At 41.2% G+C, this 23,251-nt stretch overlaps 1 protein-coding gene across 6 annotated transcripts in view; it reads right to left on the reverse strand.

The window, feature by feature from the left end:
• Positions 1–23,251, reverse strand: part of kmt2d (lysine (K)-specific methyltransferase 2D) — a 230,807-nt gene that overhangs the window by 106,858 nt on the left and 100,698 nt on the right. For all 6 annotated transcript variants that reach the window (XM_080217863.1, XM_080217861.1, XM_080217862.1 and 3 more), the window contains 5 exons: positions 22,032–22,175; positions 16,950–17,069; positions 13,142–13,275; positions 4,197–4,368; positions 2,140–2,238 (listed from right to left, as the gene is read on the reverse strand). In XM_080217863.1, the coding sequence (XP_080073989.1) occupies positions 2,140–2,238; positions 4,197–4,368; positions 13,142–13,275; positions 16,950–17,069; positions 22,032–22,175 (669 nt within the window). The remainder of the gene's footprint in view (positions 1–2,139; positions 2,239–4,196; positions 4,369–13,141; positions 13,276–16,949; positions 17,070–22,031; positions 22,176–23,251) is intronic.

Genomic DNA, 23,251 nt, shown 5'->3' on the forward strand with positions numbered 1-23,251 from the left:
AGAAGAGTGGATTGCTGTGATGCCTCCTTCGTATGTGATTCAGGCAGTCATTATATGTTCTATGGTCCGTCTGGTTGACCAGATGCATACTTGGGAGCTTTTAATTTTCTACGTGTGCATCTGCTGTGCTTTATGCAAATGTGATTTAGGGCAGTCCATGTACTTCTCTTCGCCACAGCTCAAAGTCAGGGATTCTTCTACATCGGATCTTTCGTGATTGAATTCTTGTGAACCAGGCCCACCAGGAACAGGATTGAGACTACAGAAACTTGTTTGTTGGTCAGCAGGTGTCTGAGACCCACAGAAACCTCAGTCAAATCATTGGGGGGGGGGCTTCTGTTTGTGCAATGTGAATTCTACACATTTCCTGCAGAGATACATCCCACTTACCCAAGTTCAGAAAGTTTAGGCACAGGTTGGCAAAGCCAAGGTTTCTTGACTTCCAAATGTGCACATGGGTATTGCAAGAGAATAAATAAATTAAATAGCGCAGCTCGTGGCATTACTTACATTTCCATTGCTTATTCAGCTGGATTTTACAATGCTTAGTAAAAGCAGCATCATGCCACATGATTCACAACATTTTATCTGAAGCTGCATTCCTTCAAGGCTACAAAATCTGAATATTAAGCAAGTACTGGTTAACTGAAAAGTTTAATTTCTCTTTAGGCTGCAGGTTACATGAGTGGCAAGGTCAGTCAGGCCCCTGTCAATTAAGCTATTTTCAATTGCTGGAGAAACCTCTACATGTTAAAAACTGTTTTTGGTTTGCTGTACTTTTTGAGAAAGGACACTTGTTTGTAGTTTGACACTTGTGGAGTGACCAACAGGAAATGGGTACTAGACACACTGCTTTTAATTTTTTTTATTCATTCATGGGATGTGGGTGTCACTGGCTAGGACAGAATTTACTGCCCATCCATAATCGCCCACAGGAAGGTGGTGACGGTGGTGAGCTGCCTTCTTAAAGTGGTGCTGTCCCTGTGCCAAAGGTATATCCACAGTGCTATTAGGGAGGGAGCTCCAGGATTTTGACCCAGCAACAGTGAAAGAACAACAATTTATTTCCGAGTAAGGATGGTGAGTAGCTTGGAAGGGAACTTCCAGGTGATGCTATTTCCGTGCACGTGCTACCCATGTCCTTCTAAATGGTAGCAGTTGCGTTTGGAAAGTGCTGGCTAAGGAGTCTTGGTGAGCTGCTGCAGTGCATTTTGTAGGTGGCACACACTAATGCCACTGTCCATGGATGGTGGAAGGAGTGAATGTTTGTAGATGGGGTGCCAATCAAATGGGCTGTGTCCTGGCTGGTGTCAAGCTTCTTGAGTGCTACTGGAGTTGTACTCACCCAAGCAAGTGGAGTATATTCCATTACACCCCTGACTCGTGCCTTGTAAATAGTGGGCAGGCTTTGGGAAGTCAGGAGGTGAGTTACGCTCCGCAGGATTCCCAGCCTCTGACCAGCTCTTACAGTCACAGTGACCATCCAGTTTCTGGTCAATTTAACTCCCAGGAAGTTGATGTTGGGGTATTCAGCGATGGCAATACCAATGAATGTCAAGTGGCGATGATTAGATTCTTTCTTGTTTGAGATGGTCACTGCCTGGCACTTATATGGCATGAATTTTAGTTACAATTAATAAAAGCTTCCCTTTTTAGATTTTTCTGTATTACATGCTATACCTAAACACAAGATGGCTGCCCTGTTCAAAATCTGTCAAAGTCATTCAATGCACAACCATGAAAAATATAAGGACTAAAACGTGCAGAAACATACTTTATAGCAGTTGTGCTACAACTTTTCTTCCCATATCAGCAAGCACTCCATTATTCTGGATGGATGACTTGCCCCACTGTTCTACAGAACACTGCAATAGTGCAATAACACATTGCACTTTGTAACCAAAATTGTTTATTGGGGGAATAACAAATTTAATTTGGAATCAAAATCAATAGCCTTTGCATAGTGCACTTATCTGTTCGACAGATCCAAATTTGATTGCAACCAGTTTTTGGATTTAATTCAGGATGCTACAGAAACCGAATGATGGGGGAGGGGGAATGCAGTTGCAACAGCACATTTGTTTTTGGAGATATCTAAACAAAATGGTAATCTCACATATTCTGCTCCTCCCTACTTACCCATTCCATCTGGTTGAGTTTCTTCAGTTTTAGGTGGTTCATCTGGAATTGAATCTCCATTGTGTTCTGTGGGACCTTGGATTGTTTTTGTATCAGGAGCTGTCAGAATGAATTGGAAATATTTATTAATACAGAAAAATTAAGCCTCGGTTACAAGTCAACAGGAAATAAAATCAGTTCAACAGATACTAAATGAAGTCATTGGCTTGTTTTATGCTAATTCATTGATCTCATTTCAGTCATCTTTCAAAGTCAAATCTGACCAGCCAGCATTGTTTTTCTGAATTCAGATGATCTATGTAGATTAGTAACATTTGGTCCCAGCACTGATCACTGGAACACACAACAACCCAAAATCAATCCTCCAATAGGCACCAAACATACGGTAGCTAAATTTGCCGATGATACCAAGATAGGCAGGAAAGTAAGTTGTCAACAGAAGGCAAAGAGCCTGCAAAAGGATATAGACAGGTTAAGTGAGTGGGCAAAAATTTGGCAGATGGCACGCAATATGGGAAAATGTAAACTTATCCATTTTGACAGGAATGGAAATGGAGAGCGATTGAGAAACTGGTTGTGCAGGGGGAATTACAAACAGTTGGTACACAATATAGCAAGCGATTAGGAAAACAAATGGAATATTGGCATTTATTTGCAAGGAGAATGGAATTTTAAAGTAGGGAAGTTTTACTGCAGCCATATAGGGCCTTAATAAGACCATGCTGTGCATGGCTTTGGTCTCCTTATTTGAATAAGGATATAAATTGTGCTGAAAACGGTTCAGCAAAAGTTCACTCCATTCATTTCTGGGATAAAGGACTTATGAAGAAAGGTTGAACAGGTTCGAGTTTAGTTTTAAACGCCCCATTGGAATTTAGAAGGAAGAGAGAGTTTAGAAGAATGAGAGGTGATCTTATTGAAACAAAAGAATAATCTGAGAAGATCTGGTAGGGTAGCTATTGGGACGATATTTCCTCTATTGGGAGAGGCAAGTAGCAGGGGGCACAGTTCCTATAAGATAGAGATGAGGAGAATTTTCTTCTCCCAGTTGGTCTTTAAGAATGTTGAACTCTCTTCCACAGAAAGCAGCAGATGCTGGGTCATTAATTTATTCAAGGCTCAGTTAGATAGTTTTTTGATGGACAAGAGAGTCAAGGGGTCAGACAGGGAAGTGGAATTGAGACCACAAACAGTTCAGCCATGAACTCACTGAATAGTGGAACAGGCTCAAAGGGTCAAATGCTCCTTCGTCCTACACAGACGTTTTAATATTTACTCGTGGATGGCAGTGACTGGCCCATTCACTGCCTGCCTATCTTTATCCGCCCTTAGCTGTTGGTGGCGGGCCTTCTCCTTGGACTTCTAGAGTCCGTGTGGTGATGATGCTCCCACAATGGCATTAGATAGGGAATGCTAGGATGTTGACCTAGCAATAGTGAAAGAACAGTGATATTTGTCAAAGCTAGGAGAGTACACAATTTGGGAGAGGAATTTGGAAATGATATTCTCGCAGCATTGCTGCTCGAAGCCTTCTCAGTGGTACAGGTCACAGAAGAGTGAGGTAAGTGCAGCCTGTAGTCAATACATTGAAGATGAACGGGCCAAAGATGCTTTCCTAAGGAACACAAGCAGAAAGTGCCCCAGGACTTGCAACAATTGTCCTTCAACAACCACAATCTTACTGTATGTCAGATGTGACTCCAGTTACTGGTCTATTTTCTCTTTTTATGCTGGCTTTAATGGACATCCACATAGTATTCCTTCCACTGCATTCATTTTCAGGAGAATAAGCATTTTCTCCATAAATATTCAAGAATAAAGCCACTATACAGTTTGAATCCTGGACTGTTGAAAGTGCTTTTCACTTGATTACTACAATTACTTATTCAAAAAAAAAGTGCAGCTATTTCAAAAATCAGCCCAGAACATTTGGAATGTACAATGAGATTATCAGCAGAGATTTATAGGATTGTGCCAAAGTAGTCAGATGTAATCTTGTAAAATAAGGCCCAGAAAGGTAATATAAACAACAGTATCAATACTCTTAAGTCTCTCACCCCTTTCCTGGGCTCCATCACGTTTTTCATCAGTTACATCTTTCTGCTGAGGTGCTGAGTCCGCTTGAGGCGTGGCTTGTGGAAACTCAGTGCTTTCATTATCAGAGAAACCCTCTGAGCTGAGGCAAACTTTCCGACTGCTGTCCAGCAGTGATTTTCCAAAGAACGCTTCCTGTCAGATATGGAAGGTTAAGAAAAAAATCTCTGCTAACCTATAAATAATACCGGAAAGTAAAATTTCTAAGTATGCACACTTGAAAAATTATTTTTCATTACATCTAACATCAGAATCTTCATTTTTAAAAGCAGAGTGGGACATAGCACAACAAATGTAAATTACCTACCTTAGATACCATCATCCTCATTTTTTGAAGGTAGTTCAAAATCCACATACAAATAAGTCCTCGTTGAAATGAGGTGGCAAAAATACCAGGACTGTGTACCTTTTAAAAGTTTGGCACCACACAAGGCCATGAGAGTCACGTGACCTTTCCCCATTCCACTGCATATATAGGCCTCATTCTGGGAGCATATCTCAGTTCGCTTGAAAGAAGGTTGCAGCAGATTTAAGGAGTTGATAATCAGAAGGTTAAATACAAGACTTAAAATTAAGTTCCAAGTTGCACTCTATTAGATGGAGGAAGCTTTGTATATGGAGGCTGAAGTACAATAGGATGAGGAACACCAAACCAAAGGGAAGGTAACATAATATTCTTCCTCATTGTTCAAACTCCACAGACAAATGTGTAAAAGTTGAATTGCAAACAAGAGGTGACATTCTCAAAGACAGATCATCAATACTGGCTTAGAACACAACAGTGCTAGAGCACTCATCACTTTAAGCTGTCTGATCAACAATTCACAAAAGCATGTGTACGACACACTTTCCAGTTAGTAAGCAACACAATGGCACATTCTTGACAACCCTGTATGATTTATGTGGTTTAAAAGTGTTGCTTTCTTTTCCCCTCGTTTCTCTCATTTCCTTTCCTTATAGGCGGCAGTTATTCAGGATTCTGCCATTCACACCTCGCTTTTTTTTGTCCCATTACTTTTGAGCTTGCACCATGAAATCTTCTGTCATTAATTTCTTCTGCTTAACACAGATCTTCCTTTTTTCCATACACACCCCCACCTGCTCAAAATCTATTACATTTCTAACTTCTTGCAGTTCCAGTGAAAGATCAGATACCTTAAATGTCAAGATAAACACAAAATACTGCAGATGCTGGAATCTGAAACAAAAATCTGAAGTGTTAAGGCTGCTTCTCTCCCCACAGATGTTGTCTGACCTGCTGAATATTTCCAGCATTTTTTGTAATTTTGCTGCTTTAATGGGTTTAATTAATGTTTTGCTACTGAATAAAGTAGGGTGGAATGACAAATGGTATTCTCATTACATGGCACGTTATATCTTTGACAATAAATGGAGCAATACTTCCTTTCAAAGCAAGAGAAAAATGAAGTATTGAAAGAAACCCACTGCAGGCCAGCACAAGCAAGAATCCCAGTGGAATGAGCTACAACATTCCTGAGCAGCTCCCAATATTCATTGATCATTAAGTTCAAATTTCAGACTTGGTCCTATGACTTCTCTAGTTGAACTAAAAAGTTTGATTTAGCACTACAACATGGAAGTAATTAATGGTAGCAGGTAGTGGGAAGCAGGGGCTCCTCTGCCGCAGAACGAAACCCTTCAAAGTCTGGGCATACCAGGATGTATTGGAGCCTCAAACATCACTTTTAAACTTTGCTGGTACTTAGTTACTACTGGGTCCCAATATGGGTAATTTCCTGAGGAGAATGTCTACATTTAGCTGGACAGCATCATACTAGAACGGCAATCCATATTCTTTTGTAGGGCATTAATGGGAGGTTGCCGCAACATTTTACTGTCTGCTGAACACGTGTCAGTGATCTAACCAGGAGACAGGAGGAGTTAGAGAAGTGACATTTATTTGTGCAACTTGCTTGCAGAAATAACCTTTGGTCACTGTAAACAGTTTGCATTCCAAAAGATTCCTTGGGAATAAAGATGCTTTGCCCAATTTATTTAACACGGTATAATTTTTTTCTGGAATACTGATCAATGCCTTGCATCCAGAACTTCTTCCATTTATTCACCAATTTCCACTTCCTAGTGTCTAGCCAGTTTTCAATTCAACTGGCTTTCATCATGAATCTCAAATTTCCTTAAAAATTTACATCAAGTGTAACTGAAAATCCAATTAAATTCACATTCAGACACAAGTTATGCAAGCAATTTGCCAGCTGAAAATATGAAGATCCACACTGTTGCAATCTCACTCAGGTTATGAATAAACTCAGTGATCAGCAAATGGTGGATCTATTTTAATACTTGGTCAACTTTTTATGGCAGAAAGCAAATTTCCTGACTGCTACAAACAATACTTATTACTTTTTAAAAGAGGGATGCCACTTCACGTGCTCCATATATTATGAGATTTGTCATTGGCTCCTGGCAAAGATTTTGCATTAGTACTGATCAGCAGAAGCGTACAATGCCTCTAGTCTCAAAGGCACCAACAATTTGGCTTCATGCCAGAGAACTCTACCATTGATTTTTCCTACAAGACTATTATTAGCACAATAAGTAGAAGATTCAACAGACCATTTTACACATCCTCTGTTGATTGCAAAAATGCCAGCGTTTTTGTCAACCACAAGGCTTTGTGGCAGAGGCTGCCGCTGACCTAAATGTGCCAGCAAATGATTTACAAACATTTTAATTGTTGTATAGTGTCAGTGCTGAGTATATTTATGTTGGAAACCAACTGACCATTGTATTTAATACTAAACCAGATGTTTGTCAAGTATGTTTTATGGCTTCGAATTAAGATTTACACAAACAATTCTGGTGGCAATCATAACTGGATTAAGGGCTCAAATCCACATCAACAGAACCTTTAACTGAGCTGGTTGTTTTTAATTGAAATAAACACACTTCAGAGATCTACAAACATCCAAAGAAAATGTCAAATTTGTAATGAAAACCCATTTGATGAATGGACATCAGTCTATCTGCAAGTCAGAAATAACACTAATTACTTTGAACAATTCCTTTGCCTTGCTATCTACATCCATTGCTGCAATATTGGCACAGAAGTAAAATAAAGCATTACTCTTGCTGTATCAGTCATATGCAGCCTTCAAAAGCACCAACAGTACAACAAAACTGATAGCCTGAAGATGGAAGTTTCACATTTTTTGTGCTGCTGTAGCATTGCAACATGACAATGAATGGGTCTTTGGTTGATTACTACAGTTGAAATCTTATCAGCTTTAAACAACAGTTGCCTGCACCACATTAACTGCAATACTGGCCAACTAACCAGTATGCTACTCTGCTCAGCTGTTGTCTGGACTGCCTTCACTAACCCAACCACCACCAGGTGCTGAAGCAACCAGGAGGATGACCTTGGGCCAATCAAGTCAAAATACACACCAGGAATTATTCTGAGGCCCAGTTAATCAATGTGATCCTGAACAGAAGTATCTGGCATCATCCTATTTGATGACATCATAACATATCACAGGCATAGAATCTTGCCCCACATCTCTGAAAATCTTTTATATTAAAATATCAATGCATCCACATAATCCAGGAACTTTTGTTAACAGGAGTTAATCAAGATTTGCAACTTCTGATCATGAAGGACAGAGGTGGGCCCCAGCTTATCTTAACAAGGTGATTGACATCCAGAATCTGTGCTGCCAGAAGTCTTGGCCAACTGCTTCTCCATAAACCAGTGGTGCTTAGGCCAAATGCCACCTTGACCATAATCCTACTCAACACAAGCCAGGAACTTTCCTGGTCTGTATGACTCAGCTTACCAGTGTGTCACTGGGGAAAGGCACTTAACAACATTTCTGAAGAATCTACATTTGTAAGATTTACTTCTGAAGGCACAACAATGACACGTTGCTGTCAGCCAATTTTAGCCAGCATCAGCAGAAAACTAAACATCAGCTCTAACTTGATATCAGCTTGGTGACCAATGTTTGTCAGTGCTGGTGATTAGCAGTAGTCTGAGCTGTATGTTGTGCACGCATGTCAATTTCCCTCCAGATACAACTGCATCAATTGATACGTTAACAGTTTAGCAACTTGAACTTTACAATCACTAGACATCGAGAACCTGAAAAATTGCAACATTGAGAATACCTATAGCTTCAGGCCAAGAGACTACCTTGGTGGACACACAACACATAGCTCCAGCTTTACGTGACGATATGGAACGCATCTCAACTGCATTTATGCTGAACAATTTGGCATGTTTGATTATTTGCCCTGGAGCCATGCTGACACAAACTGGAACTTAAGGTCTTTTTCTGCCACGTTTCATGGAAAGCCACATGGACTTGAAAGAATTTCCAACGAACTCTCATAATTAAGTTTGCTGTTGAGTAGACAGTGAAAACAATTCTGAATAACGTCTGCACAGGGAAGGATCAAAGGCACAACATGCAAAGAGAGAGAGAGAGAGAGAGAGAAAAAGAACAGGACCAATTCAAAGATGAGTCAGATATCAATTCAGTGACATAGACCCTGACTGACAAAATATGACAAATAATAGAAAATCATGTCCCAGGGCCAAAAGCAAATGCTGGCTTTGCAAAACTTGTATTGCACAATAAGTAAAGGTTTCACAAAGTTGCAAGAGAAGTGATAAAATTAACACGTACTGACACTAATGTATTTTCCCATTAGCACCATGCAACACAACTGCACAGAAGTTTGTTAGAAATAAGGACATGCAAAGGCTACATACAGCTTTACTAAAAATATCTAGTTAATTTTTTTCCAGTTACAAAATGTCATCCTGCAACCAACAATAAACGCAAACTGAGAAATACTTCCAGAACAAAGCATGCACCTTTAACACCATCTCTTTCACACACCCCCCTCCCACCAGGATATGATTGCGACAATACTCAAAAGTATTCCGTTCCAGTGGTTTTCTGGTTTCGGTGAAAACCTGTATATGCAAGTTGAATTCATTAAGAAAATGATGTGCCCTGCTTTTCCTACAAGAGAACCAACATTAAATTAGCTTCAGTGTTATCAATGTGCAAAACCAGAGAGAAAACAGCTCCAATGTTTCCGGCTTAATGGACTTCCCTGATTGTTCAACGACTGAGCAAGTGAAATACACAGTCTTTTACATCAGCAGAGCAAAGAGTTTGATTATTCAAGTTTGAGATGGCGGACCCAGAGGTGAAACCACCATTCTCTAACCTACCTTATTTCCTGGTCCCAACCTCTTTGCCCTCATCTCATCCACTCTTTGATGCTTCTTCTTCATTCATATGGACACTTCCATTTGAATTTTGGAGGAATTCAAATAAGATGTCTGGAAAGGTTCTTCAAGAACCTCTACAGCCATTTAAAAAGTAAAGGCAAAATAGAGTTCTAAACCCAGCAGACTCTCGAAACCGCTATTCCCCTGCCCATTAAGTTGTGGGATCCAACCATGTCCAGAAACATTAGATAGAAATTTAAGGATCTCTTTCTAAGAAATTTAAGGAACATTTTTCAGTTGAAGGGGGAGGAACAACATTAAAAAAAAAATTCTCATTTTGAATTACAGCTTACTAGCAACTTTAGCCAACAACTTATCTGACCCATTGCTTAAACAAAAGGTAGTGGAATCCACTTCCATTCTCACCTGGCAAAATAAATTTACTCCCAGTTGTAATCTGATGCAACATGAAGCCTCAAGTTTGTTTTTTTTATGCAATTTGACCAGTTTCAAATTTAAAGAACGATGCTTTGCACAATCCTATGATCAAACTCACTAATGTTCGTGAAATAAACAATACTTCACTAATAATCTTTATATTCACCACTAGGTATAATCCTGTTTACAAAATGAAAACTTTCCAGAAATCTGTAAAATTTCAACACAAATTTGTGCTAAAGTTGTTGCGATGCCATAACAAGCATCAGGATACAGAATTTGCAACAGTCAGCAGATATGTCTGCAAACAGCTCCTAAATAATGCACTAATTATAACCCAAATTCTCATTAAACACAAAAATATCTCTCATTTATCTAGTAAGCCACAACAAATTATTTCAATGCTATTTGTGGGATCTTGCTGCACCGAAAAGAGCAATTGCATTTGGCAACAACAGTAATGGTATTTCAGTTATTCATTATATGTGAAGTGCTGAAAGATAATCAATTGACACACACGATAAGGTTACAATGATGTTGACACTTATAGCATGAAGAGCCTCTGATTGCAGAGAAAGAGGAAGCTCTGAAAATTATACCGGGTACGATCGGTTACGAAATTAGGCAAAAACGAACAAAAAAAATCATGCAAACGTTCAGACAAGGGTAAATAAAGTGCATTTCTAATATTAGTGGCTAATTGACCAGGGTGATGGAGCTGCAGGTCTGGAAGAATTAAAGTACTATAATTTTTTTTTAGAAGCAGAGTACATTCCATGGAACCCGTGGGGCTACAGCAAGAAAGACAGCTTTCATCATTCCACATGGATTTAAAACAACTGCCTCTACATTGACCCCAAAGTCAGATAAAATTTGCACTGTCTTCAAAAAGTTTAGAGTAGTCTACCATTTAATTTCAAGAATGTAAAGCAATCCCGCTCACTTCAGAATTTGCAACATTTAAAGTAACACTTAGATAAAATAGCGTTTGAGTCTTAGTGTTATGGCAACTCAATTTTCTTCGCTATGATATGGCTGGCCTCATTTTTGCAGTGTTTCTATATTTCTGCACATAGCTTGTTAAACCCTGTTTTTGCTGCAATGCGACTATCTAGGCACACCTTGCCGCAACGCAACTCTGATGTTATGCAACCGGCCGGACGCACCTTGCCGCAATGCGACTATCTAGGCACACCTTGCCGCAATGCAACTCTGATGTTATGCTACCGGCCGGACGCACCTTGCCGCAATGCTACCGGCCGGACGCACCTTGCCGCAATGCTACCGGCCGGACGCACCTTGCCGCAATGCTACCGGCCGGACGCACCTTGCCGCAATGCTACCGGCCGGACGCACCTTGCCGCAATGCTACCGGCCGGACGCACCTTGCCGCAATGCTACCGGCCGGACGCACCTTGCCGCAATGCTACCGGCCGGACGCACCTTGCCGCAATGCTACCGGCCGGACGCACCTTGCCGCAATGCTACCGGCCGGACGCACCTTGCCGCAATGCTACCGGCCGGACGCACCTTGCCGCAATGCTACCGGCCGGACGCACCTTGCCGCAATGCTACCGGCCGGACGCACCTTGCCGCAATGCTACCGGCCGGACGCACCTTGCCGCAATGCTACCGACCAGGTCTTCTGTTGCAAACAGCCTGGCCCCTTTTGCTGCAATGTGACAAGCCAGGGCTCCTCTGCTTGCACTACAAAGCAACCTGGCCAGGCATCCTCTGCTGCAATGCGACCGGCCAGGGACTCTGCTGTAACATGACCAGACAGGCACCTCTGCTGCAATGCGACTGGCTAGGTGCCCTCTGTTGCAACTCGACTGGCAAATGTTGATTCTGCTGCCCCTTTTGCGACAATGCAACTGATTAGATCTTTTGCTGCAATATGACAGGTCAGGATTTTTGGAAGGAGGAAACTTTTGTGAAATGCGATTAGATATTTTCTTTTTCCATTAATTTCCAGTAAGGATGAGGAAAAAAAAAATCAAGACTTTACCAAAAGACAAGTATAATGAAAAAAATTGATCGACAGTCACAAAATTGGACAGATTTGCTCAACATTCCTATTACAAGTAGATTTAAAACTGAAACAAAAATGGCCCCTCAAAAGACATTGGGATAAAAGCTGAAATTCTAAATTAACTTTTTCACCAAGTATTTGGTCATTTACAATACTAATCACAGCAATGTTAAAACTTCAGTAAAAATCTGGAAAAGGAACCAAAGAACTGCAGGCTACTTCTCAATAACCTGCAAGTAGTCATCTTCTCAGGTGATCAGTTTGCATCATGGAGACACAAGGCAGAGACATAGTCTTCCATCTTAAATAACATCGACATAGGTTAAAGCTCCCACATAAAAATAAAATCACATGTACTTTAACTAATCTCTGACTCCAAACCAAGTCATTACTAGTTAGCTTTCTAATTATTGCCACACTTTAAATACATAATACAATGAGATAATTTTTGTGCACAGATTTCTGCATCGTTTCCTACATATTGAAGCGGTCAAAATATAGCACTTGAAATAAATTCTGCCCCACAGAGTACCAGAGCCCCAAACCACATTTAGATAAGCTGCAGCAGTAGGAAGCATACTCTACCACTCAAACATTAAAAACCAATTCTCACAATCTAACTTTCAAGACAACTAGCTGCACACTTACAACATTTTAAAAACTACAGTGCAATGCCATAAAACAGTAAGACAGATCATGCAAGCAGCATTATGGAGAAGTGCTGGTGAAAGGTCAAGTGCATCTTCACAGAAATGAATTAATCGGAAAATCTGTCACATGCCTGTACACCACCACTTGAGGGTCTGGCTAGATTATGGCTTGGCTGCCCAGATGACACAGCATGCTTGAAACATACCAATTGCTATGAAGCTTTGTAAAATTAAATGAACAGTTTGTGAAGATCAATAACAATAGAAGCAAACAATATTGTAAACACTGAGCACTTAACCCTTTTGGTCCTTATGTTTGCAAGCAACTACCTACAAACATTTAATGATCAAGAAAACAAAAAACATGAAACAGGGTTTTCTGATCAGGAAGAGCAGTTAAAAATGACATTCAAAAGATTGTGGGATCAATCATGTTAATTTCTGCAGGAATAAATCATTTAGCTACAAACTTGGCATTCCAGATCTTCATCAAGTCATTTTCCTCTGACAAGTGTTATCAGAATTGTATTATCACCTGCGTGCACAGCAGAATGCCAGTACCTGCAGGTATGCTGGAAAGGAATCCTCCAACTTGCTTTTCTTTCGACGTTGCCGTTTCTTTGCCTTCTCGCCTACATCTGCTCCTATCACAGGTATTTCACTGGCACCCTCGGCTGGAAGCTCTATTTGAGTACCTACAAGAATCAAGGAGGTTGGGATTGTTCATGGAATAATTATTAACAATGTATACCACACATAAGGATCCGGCATTGCTTACCTACCTATGCAAGGAGCTACATCAAGAGTTAAGAGTTATCATTGTCACTAAAGAATTCTGAATTAGTGACAGTCCTTGGAATAATAGTTTAGCTCCCTCACAGTTTTGTTTTTGGTAGCATCTGAAGGCAGTTGTAATATCAGGTTTAAACAAAATGAACCTCACAAATTGCTAACTGTTTGAAAAATATATATGCCAATATTTACGCACCCTCGTCATGACTCAATTAGAACATGGAGAACATTAGAGATGTACTCCTGACTTTTCAATTGCAGTTGCAGTTTATTCAATTGGCCACACTTTCATCTCAGTCAAGATATAGGTTAAAGGGCTTGGGCATTTAATCTAAACTGATGCATCAGTGCAGTACTGGGGAGCATGGATACACAGTCTTGAGACAAAAAAAAAATCAAAAAAGTACTTATTTTTGTGGATAGTTTTTGCCCTACAGGACGCATCAAATAGATCAATGTATAATCTCTTTAGAGCTTTTTCAAAAGCTTCGACCACCAAACGCTGGTTAGGCCACAACAGGAGCACTGAGCACAATTCTGGTCAGATTATAGGAAAGATGTGATTGTGCTGGAGAGAGAGTATAAAAGAGATTTACCAGGATGCTGCCTAGACTGAAATGTCTGAGCTATGAGGCAAGATTGAATAGGTTGGTGCAGCAAAGGTTGAGGGGGAACCTGATAGAGGCGTATAAGATTCTGAGGGGCGTAGATAGGGTGGTTGGGAAGATACTTTTTCCATTCATAGAGCAAGTAACCAGGAGCATAGATTTACAGTAAGAAGGGAGTTGGGGAAAAACTCTCTTAACCAGAGGGTGCCGGGAGCCTGGAACTCACTGCCTGAAAGAGTGATTGAGTCAGAAACTCCCGTAGCATGAACAAGTATTTAGATATTCACTTGCGGTGCCATAACCTGAGGCTATGGGCCAGGCACTGAAAAATAGGATTAGGGTAATCAGATCTTTGTTAACTGGCGTGAATACAATGGGCTGAATGGCCTCTTTCTGTGCTGTAAACATCTTTGAATCTAGGTCTTGAGATCGAAAACAATTGTACTTAGAGAAACCTTGCACAGCTTTGGCACTGAATATTACCCAGAACAAAGTTTCAAGCAAACACTCTCCATCTTGAAGACTGCTGTCTTCCATCTTTCCCACCTACAAACCAACTTGGGTCAGATTCATTCTCATCCCACTGAAATTAGTGCCCATCTAAGTTAAATACTTTTATTTCAGATTGTTCCTTGTCCTTTTCCATAGCTAACCAAATCTTATAAAACTACGATCACCGTTCCCTAAATGTTCCCCCAACTGATACTTGATCCACCTCAGTCTCCAGAACCAAATCTAGCAGTGTCTCATTCTTTGGGCTGTAAACATACAGATAAAGAAAATTCTTCTGAGAACATTTCAGAAAATTTTGATTTATATTTCAGGAAAATAAAATTTCAAAAATGTAACGAATATTAACAAACCATTATAGATCACGAGGAATGAAAGTGTGCAGCTGTTAGCAGATTTAAGGGTTCAACTTAATGGTTTTGAATAGCGATATTTGTTTCTCCCTTAAGGTCATATTTGAATTTGAACATGAAATAAAGGAAGAAGTTCAATGAAGATGGGGTACCACAGGAAACATGGTGAAGAGCAACTAAAAGCTGTGAGGGAGTAAAGAGCAGAAATAAGGAAGAGGACCAATTTGGAGCAGGGAAGTAGAAGAAACGTAGAGTCAGGCAGATCAAGGAAAACTAGCGGCAGTGTATCACTTCAGAACAGCTTCCACCACTAAAGATAAAAACAAATCGGCGTACATCTGACAGCGTACGTTAAAATTAGTCCTGGAATCTGCATGTTGACAGAACAGGCAAAATTAATTTGTGAGATCAGAACAATTTAATGAGAACACGGTTTCATTAAAGGGAAGTCGTGTCTGACAAATTTACTGGAGTTCTATGAGGATGTGTCTAGGGCGGTGGATAGAGGAGAGCCGGTGGATGTGGTCTTTCTGGATTTTCAGAAGGCGTTTGATAAGGTACCTCACAAGAGGTTACTGCAGAAGGTCAGAGGACATGAAGTTGGGGGTAGGGTGTTAGCGTGGATAGAGGATTGGTTGTCAAATAGGAGGCAGAGAGTGGGGGTCAATGGGTGCTATTCGGATTGGCGGTTGGTGACTAGTGGGGTGCCCCAGGGGTCGGTGCTGGGGCCTCAGCTATTTACCATTTATATAGATGATCTGGAGGAGGGAACCGAGTGTAGGGTGTCGAAATTTGCTGATGACACCAAGATTGGTGGAACGGCAAATTGTGCGGAGGGTGTGGAGAGTCTGCAGAAGGATCTAGATAGGCTGGGCGAATGGGCCAGGAAATGGCAAATGGAATTTAATGTTGGCAAGTGTGAGGTGGTCCACTTTGGTAGGAAGAATGGTAGGAAGGACTATTACTTACGTGGCGAAAAACTGCAGCAGGCGACGGTGCAGAGGGACATAAGAACATAAGAAATAGGAGCAGGAGTAGGCCATCTAGCCCTTCGAGCCTGCCCCGCCATTCAATAAGATCATGGCTGATCTGTCGTGGCTCAGTTCCACTTTCCCGCCCTCTCCCCATAACCCTTAATCCCTTCTCTTATCAAAAACCCATCAACCCGCTTCTTAAAAATATTTAGCGAGGCAGCCTCCACCACTTCAACGGGCAGAGAATTCCAGAGATTCACCACCCTTTGAGTGAAGAAGTTCCTCCTCAACTCCGGTCCTTGTGCTTGAGTCGCAAAAACCCAGCCTGCAGGTGCAGCAGGTGGTCAGGAAGGCGAATGGGATGCTGGCCTTCATAGCGAGGGGGATTGAATATAAAAGTAGGGAGGTCTTGCTGCAGCTGTATAGGGCATTGGTGAGGCCGCAGCTGGAGTACTGTGTGCAGTTTTGGGCGCCGCACCTGCGCAAGGATATTTTGGCCTTGGAGGGAGTGCAGAGGAGGTTTACTAGGCTGATACCGGAGTTGAGGGGGTTGAGCTATGAGGAGAGGCTGAATAAACTAGGCTTGTACTCGTTAGAGTTTAGAAGAATGAGGGGAGATCTCATTGAGACGTATAAGATGATGAATGGGATGGATAGGATAGAGGTGGAGAGACTCTTCCCGCTCAAAAAAGACAGTAGGACTAGGGGGCACAGCCTCAAGATAAAGGGGGGGGGGGCGGTTTAGAACAGAGTTGAGGAGGAACTTCTTCACTCAAAGGGTGGTGAATATCTGGAATTCTCTGCCCGTTGAAGTGGTGGAGGCTGCCTCGCTAAATATTTTTAAGAAGCGGGTTGATGGGTTTTTGATAAGAGAGGGGATTAAGGGTTATGGGGAGAGGGCGGGAAAGTGGAACTGAGCCACGACAGATCAGCCATGATCTTATTGAATGGCGGGGCAGGCTCGAAGGGCCAGATGGCCTACTCCTGCTCCTATTTCTTATGTTCTTATGTTCTTAACATTTATTTTACAAAGAGAACAAAGCCTTAGACTGTTTATTTGGAGAAATGCTCTACATTCTTGGTTGTTTTACAAGCATGCTTGGATTTTAGACCCAAATAAACATAAACTCACCTTCTTCTTTGTTGCTCTCAGTGTTTGGACATTCAGTGGTCATTCCAGGTTGTGCTATAGAAGCTTTATTTATATTTTTTGTCCGCGACTGCCTTTGCCGCACCATAAATCCACCAATTCCTGAAAAAAATGTTAAAAATGCATTTGTTCTTTCTTATTTATAAGCATCACTTTCCTTTCATAACTCACCTCCACAGCACAGGAGGTAGCAACATGGCCTGTCCTGTATGTGCTGGCCTCTGGAAGAATAATTCACCCAGTGTCATTCCCTTGCCTTCTCCCGTAGCCCTGCATTTGTCCATTTCAAATAATCACCCAATTCCCTCAAGTGCCTCGCTTAAACCTGCCCCCATCACCCTTCTCAACCAACGCATTCCAGATCCTAATCGTTCACTGTGTGAATAAGTTTTCCCTGATGTCACCATTGTGTCTTTCTTCAATTACCATCATTAACCCTCTCTTTCACCTCATCAAAAAACTCCCAGCAACTTAGTTAAACACAACTTGCTCCCAACAAGTATGTGCTGGCTTTCCTTAACACATTTGTCCAATTAACTACTAATTTTGACCCAAATTATCATTTCTAGAAGCTTACCCACTACAGGGATTGAACTGACTGGCCCAGTTGCTAGGCTTATCTTTACATGCTTTTTGAACAAGGGTGCATTTGCAATTCTCCAGTCCTCTAGCACCATCCCAGAGTTTAAGGAAGAATGGAAAATTATGGCCAGTGCCTCTACAATTTCCACTCACTTCCCTCTGTGTCCTTGGATGCACCTCATCCGGTCCTGGTGTCTTATCAGTTTGTAAATATAGCAATATGGCCTGTGCTGTATGTGCTGGCCTCCAGAAGAATAATTCACCCAGTGTTATACGTGGACCCTAATCGGCCCATTCCTCCTTTTAACTATTACTAGGCCGATAGAAGACTTTGGGATTCCATTTTATGTTGGCTAGCAGTCTCTTTTCATATTCTCTCTGCTTCCACTTTCTTTTTGAATTCCCCTCCGAACCTTACATATTCAGCCTGGTTCTCAATTGTATTTTTGATCTGACATCTGGCTTGATTTCTATCTCCTTGTCATCCAGGAGCTCTGGACTTGTTTGCCTTACCTTTCCCTTGGAGGCCTTCTACTTGACTGTGCCAGAGCACTCTCTTTAAAGGCAGATCATTATTCAGCACAATTTTTACCTGCCAATCTATGATCCTATTTTATCTGGGTCAGATCCATTTTTACCCATTAAAGTTAGCTTTCCCTTAGTTAATTATTCTTCCTCTGGATTGTTCTTTTCCACGGCCAGCCTAAACCTTGCGATACAATGATTTTTGTCCTTTAAATATTCTCCCACTGACACTTGGCCCATCTCATTCTAGCAGTGCCTCCCTTCTCACTGGACTGGAAATATACTGTAGAAAATTCACCTGAACAAACTACAAGAACTCATGCCACACTTTGCCTTTTACGTTGCTATTCCACTCAATATTCGAATCAAGTCCCACATTATAACTACTTTCTCAATCTTGCACATCTCTGCAATTTCATGACAAACTTGTTCCTCTACATCTTTCCCACTAGTTGGTGGCCTATTGATTAGGATGAACAATGCAAGTGTACCTTTTTTCTCCCCTAGCCAAATGGATTCCTTGACCCCTCTGGCAAATCCTCTCTTCCCAGCGGTACAATGTTCTCATAAATCAATACTACCACGCCTTCTCCCTGTTCCTTCATTTCCCATTTATCCTGAACCAAAAATTATGTCCAGTCCTGGCCTTCTTTCAGCCAGGTCACCTTATCGCTACAAAATCATATTTCCATCTTATCACATACATGTACAGTAACCCTAATTTAGACTTTACTACTTTCCTCCTTACAATGAACCCACCCAATAACTATTCTAGTGTTATCCATCTCTTCCGGTATTCTGCGCATCTTAGTATTCCTCCAAAATACGACTCCTGCTTCCCACACCAATGCTAAGTTAGTTTAAATCTACCCCAATAATATTAGCAAATTGCCAACAAGGAAATATGTCCCACCTCTGTTTAGGCACAACTTGCTTGATCTGTACAGGGCTCATAACCTCAGTGGTCCCAAACTCTCAGGAATCTAAAGCTCTCTCCCCCGCATCAATTTTCCAGCAATGCATTCATGTACTTTATATTCCAATTTCTGCACTCACTTGCACTTGGTACTAGGAGTAATTCAGAGATTACTACTTTTGAAATCCTGCTTGCTAATTTCCTACCCAGCTCTCCAAATTCTGATTGTAGGACCATATCCTTCTTTCTACCCGCATCATTGGTACCAATTTGGACCAGGACTGAGGGCTGTTCAACTTCCCCGCCTAGGGTGCTCTGCAGCCATTCACTGCCATCCTTGACCCGGGCAACAAGGAGACAAAATACCATTCTAGATTTATGTCTGCAGCCACAGAAAGATCGGTTGTTCCCCTAACTATCAAATCTCTACTGGTCAAAATGGGACAAAGGTATGGGTTACAGACTTTCCAACAGGCAACTGCCAAAGACTGTACATGATTACTTTGTTTAAGATGCATTTGTGGCATGCGCTTCCATCAGTTTCCTTTTGATCAGATATCATGTACTCCTCCAACTAGCAAACATAGAGTCAGATTCAAGGGAGGTTACAGAATTCTCAAATGAACCAGCTAAATCTGGGACTGGAATCGAACACCAATCCTCAGATCTGATACCATGAGACAATGTGCCTCCATCTCTGTTGACTTTGCAAAATTAACTATTTTTCAGTTGTACAAGCTGTACAGTTTTGTGTACATGTATATTACTGCCTCAAATATATATGCTTCATTGCTCCCCCAATAGCCTGAGTGAGCAAGGGAAAGGCGCAGTTAAGTGTAGATTGGAGGGTGGCAAATGTAACCCCAATATTTAAAGAAGGGAGAAGACAGGGAATTACAGACATATTAGCATAACACTAGTTGTAGGGAAAATGCTAGAGTCTATTATAAGGGATGTAATAACAGGATACTTAAAAAATATCAACAAGATTAGACAAGGTCAAAACATGGAGGGCATTCGCTATGAGGAGAGGTTGGAGAAACTTGGTTTGTTCTCACTGGAGCGATGGAGGTTGAGGGGAGATCTGATAGAAGTCTACAAGATTACGAGAAGCATGGACAGAGTGGATAGTCAGAAGTTTTTTCCCAGGGAAGAGTCAATTACTAGGGGGCACAGGTTTAAAGGAGATGTACAAGATTTTTTTACACAGAGGGTGGTGGGTGCCTGGAACTCGCTGCCAGGGGAGGTAGGGGAAGCGAATATGGTAGTGGCTTTTAAGGGGCATCTGGACAAATACATGAAAAGGATGGGAATAGAGGGATATGGTTCCCTGAAGGGCAGGGAGTTTTCGTTAAGTTGGGCAACATGGTTGGTGCAGGCTGGGAGGCCAAAGGGTCTGTTCCTGTGCTATAGGTTTCTTTGTTCTAGATTTAAGGGAAAACATATTTGACAAACCTACTGGAGTTTTTTTTTGAGGACGTAACTATTAGAGTAGATAAGGGTGAACTAATGGATTTTCAGAAAGCTTTAGATAAAGTCCCACGTAAGAGATTAATGTGCAAAATTAAAGCGCATGGGATTGGGGGTAATATATTGGCATGGATTGAGAATTAGTTAGCACAATGGAAACAGAGTAGGAGCAAAACAGAGTAGGGCCTTTTTCAAAGTGACAGGTGGGACTAGCGGAATCCCGCAGGAATCAGCACTTGGGCTCAGGCTATTTACAATATACATCAATGATTTGGACGAGAGAACCAAACATAATATTTATAAGTTTACAGAGGACACGAAACTTGGTGGGAATGTGAGTGGTGAGAAGGACATAAGAGGCTACAAGGTGATTTAGATAAATTGAATGAGTGGGTAAAAACGCGGCAGATGCAGTACAATGTGGATAAATGCGGAAGTTATTCACCTCGGATGGAGAAAAAGAATGGCAGAGTATTATTTAAATGGGGATAAGATTGGGAAATGCTGACGTACAAAGGGGCCTGGGTGTCCCAGTACACCAGTCACTAAAACAAGCATGCAGGCACACCTAACAGTTAGGAAAGCAAATGGTATTATGGTCTTCATTGCAAGAGGATTTGAGTACAAGAAAAGGAGTGTCCTACTGCAGCTAAATAGGGCCTTAGTGAGGCCACATCTTGAGTATTGTGCGCAGCTTTGGTCTCCTTTTGTAAGAAAGGTATACTTGCCATAGAGGGAGTATAGCAAAGGGTCACCATACTGATTCCGGGGATGGCAGGATTATCATATAAGATGATTTGGGTCAACTTGACACGTATGAACAAATTTAGAAGAATGAGTATCGACCTAATTGAAACGTAAAAAATTCTGACAGGGCTGGAGACAGACTGGATGCAAGGATGTTGTTTCCTCTGGCTGAAGGATATAGAACAAGAAGTCACATTCTCAGGGTACAGGGTAAACCATTTAAGATGAGATGAGGATGCACTTCTTCGTTCGGGGTAGTGAACCTATGGAATTCTCTACCACAGAAGGCTGTAGAGGTCAAGTCACTGAGTATGTTTGAGGAGGAAATAGATAATTGCCTAGACTCTAAAGGTGTCAAGAGTTATGGGGAGAAAGCATTAGCATGGCACTGAGGTAAGGATCAGCCATGATCACACTGAATGGTGGACCAGGCTTAAAAGGGCCAAATGACCTATTCCTGCTCCTATTATATATATTTCCATTTTAGTACTAACTCGTATAAATTCCTAGTTTAACTTATTTCAGTACCTTTGCATATACTGCTCTACAATCAGCTGTTGAAAGACGCACAGCAGCAACTCAGACCGAAGTGGCATTGAACCAAAAGTTAAAACACAGACAAGAATCTTGGGTAAAAAGATGCACCTTAGATCCTACAGTCAAGCAGTTACACCAATGTACTGTGCTGCGGGTTTACGTTCCTTACATATAAATAAACTGCCATCAATTTGACAAAAATACATTTCAATCAGCTTTTAAATCAAAAGTATAAACATTTTGCTGCCTTTTACAAAAAACTTTTTGCAATCTATTAAATTTCTTACCAGGTCTGTATGGTTTCCTCTTCCTCTTTTTCCCTTCCTCAGTTTCTTCGCTTGTTTTTACAGGATCATTTGCTGGGCACACTTCTCGCTCCTGACTGATAGCCGCATCAAATTTTATGTCACATTCTCCTGGTTCCATGGCAACTTTAATAGAATTATAACCCAATTCCAGAATATTATATTCAGTCCAATTCAAAAACCATCAAAAGTTACAACAAAAAGTAGCACTGTGATATGCAACAGCTTTTAATTTTCATCCTACCCCCACATTACTGCCAAAAACACGTTTGTCAGATTTCACATGCAGGCAAAATTTTAATTGCTGCATGTAACATATTCAAACTCTTACATTTGTGTACACTTCATGTCGTCACATTGTGAGCGCCAACTTTCCATTACAAATTCCTGTGCTCAATTTGGAATGGAAAACACATTTGTACCACCATTACAAAATTGGTCTCTGGGTTTGCCATTTTTCATAGAATCCCTACAGTGCAGGAGACGACCATTTGGCCCATCGAGGCTGCACTGACAACAATCCCACCCAGCCCCTATCCCAGTAACCCCATGTATTTACCCTGCTAATCCCCCTTACCAACACATCTTGGCACTAGGGGCAATTTAGCATGGCCAATCAACCTAACCTGCACATCTTTGGACTGTGGGAGGAAATCAGAGCACACAGAGGAAATCCACGCAGACACAGGAGAATGTGCAAACTCCGCACAGACAGTCACCCGAGGCTGGAATTGAACCAGGTCCCTGGCGCTGCGAGACAGCAGTGCTAACCACTGTACCACCCCAATGGCCATTTTCTGATGTTCAAAGTAACTAGTTAACTAAAACAAATGTTAAAATTACATATTTCACAATAACCTGATTAAATTTATTCACTTTCTTTATTGTCTCTCTCTTCACGGTTACACTAAGTTTATACGTGAAGGTCTCAGTCCCCTCCCAAAAACCTAGGTTTGAAGTTGATATACTTGCACAGAAGCATACTGCTCAGAGCTGAATTTAGATTGTGCAGCCTGACAGTATGCAACATTTCTAATTTTCCTGGGCTCATTAGTACTGTTCAGTTATACTGCGCAACAGCTTCCAGTCAGCTAATAGCTGCTGCTCAAAAAAATTCAGAACTTTTTGAAGGGGGCAAATTTCAAAAATTGAGGTCTAGTTCAGAATGTCACAATAAAGTGTCAGAGAGAAAAGTATTGTAA

The sequence above is a fragment of the Carcharhinus amblyrhynchos genome, chromosome X (genome assembly GCF_965287045.1).
Source record: "Carcharhinus amblyrhynchos chromosome X, sCarAmb.v2.hapA, whole genome shotgun sequence".
Classification (NCBI taxonomy): Eukaryota; Metazoa; Chordata; class Chondrichthyes; order Carcharhiniformes; family Carcharhinidae; genus Carcharhinus; species Carcharhinus amblyrhynchos.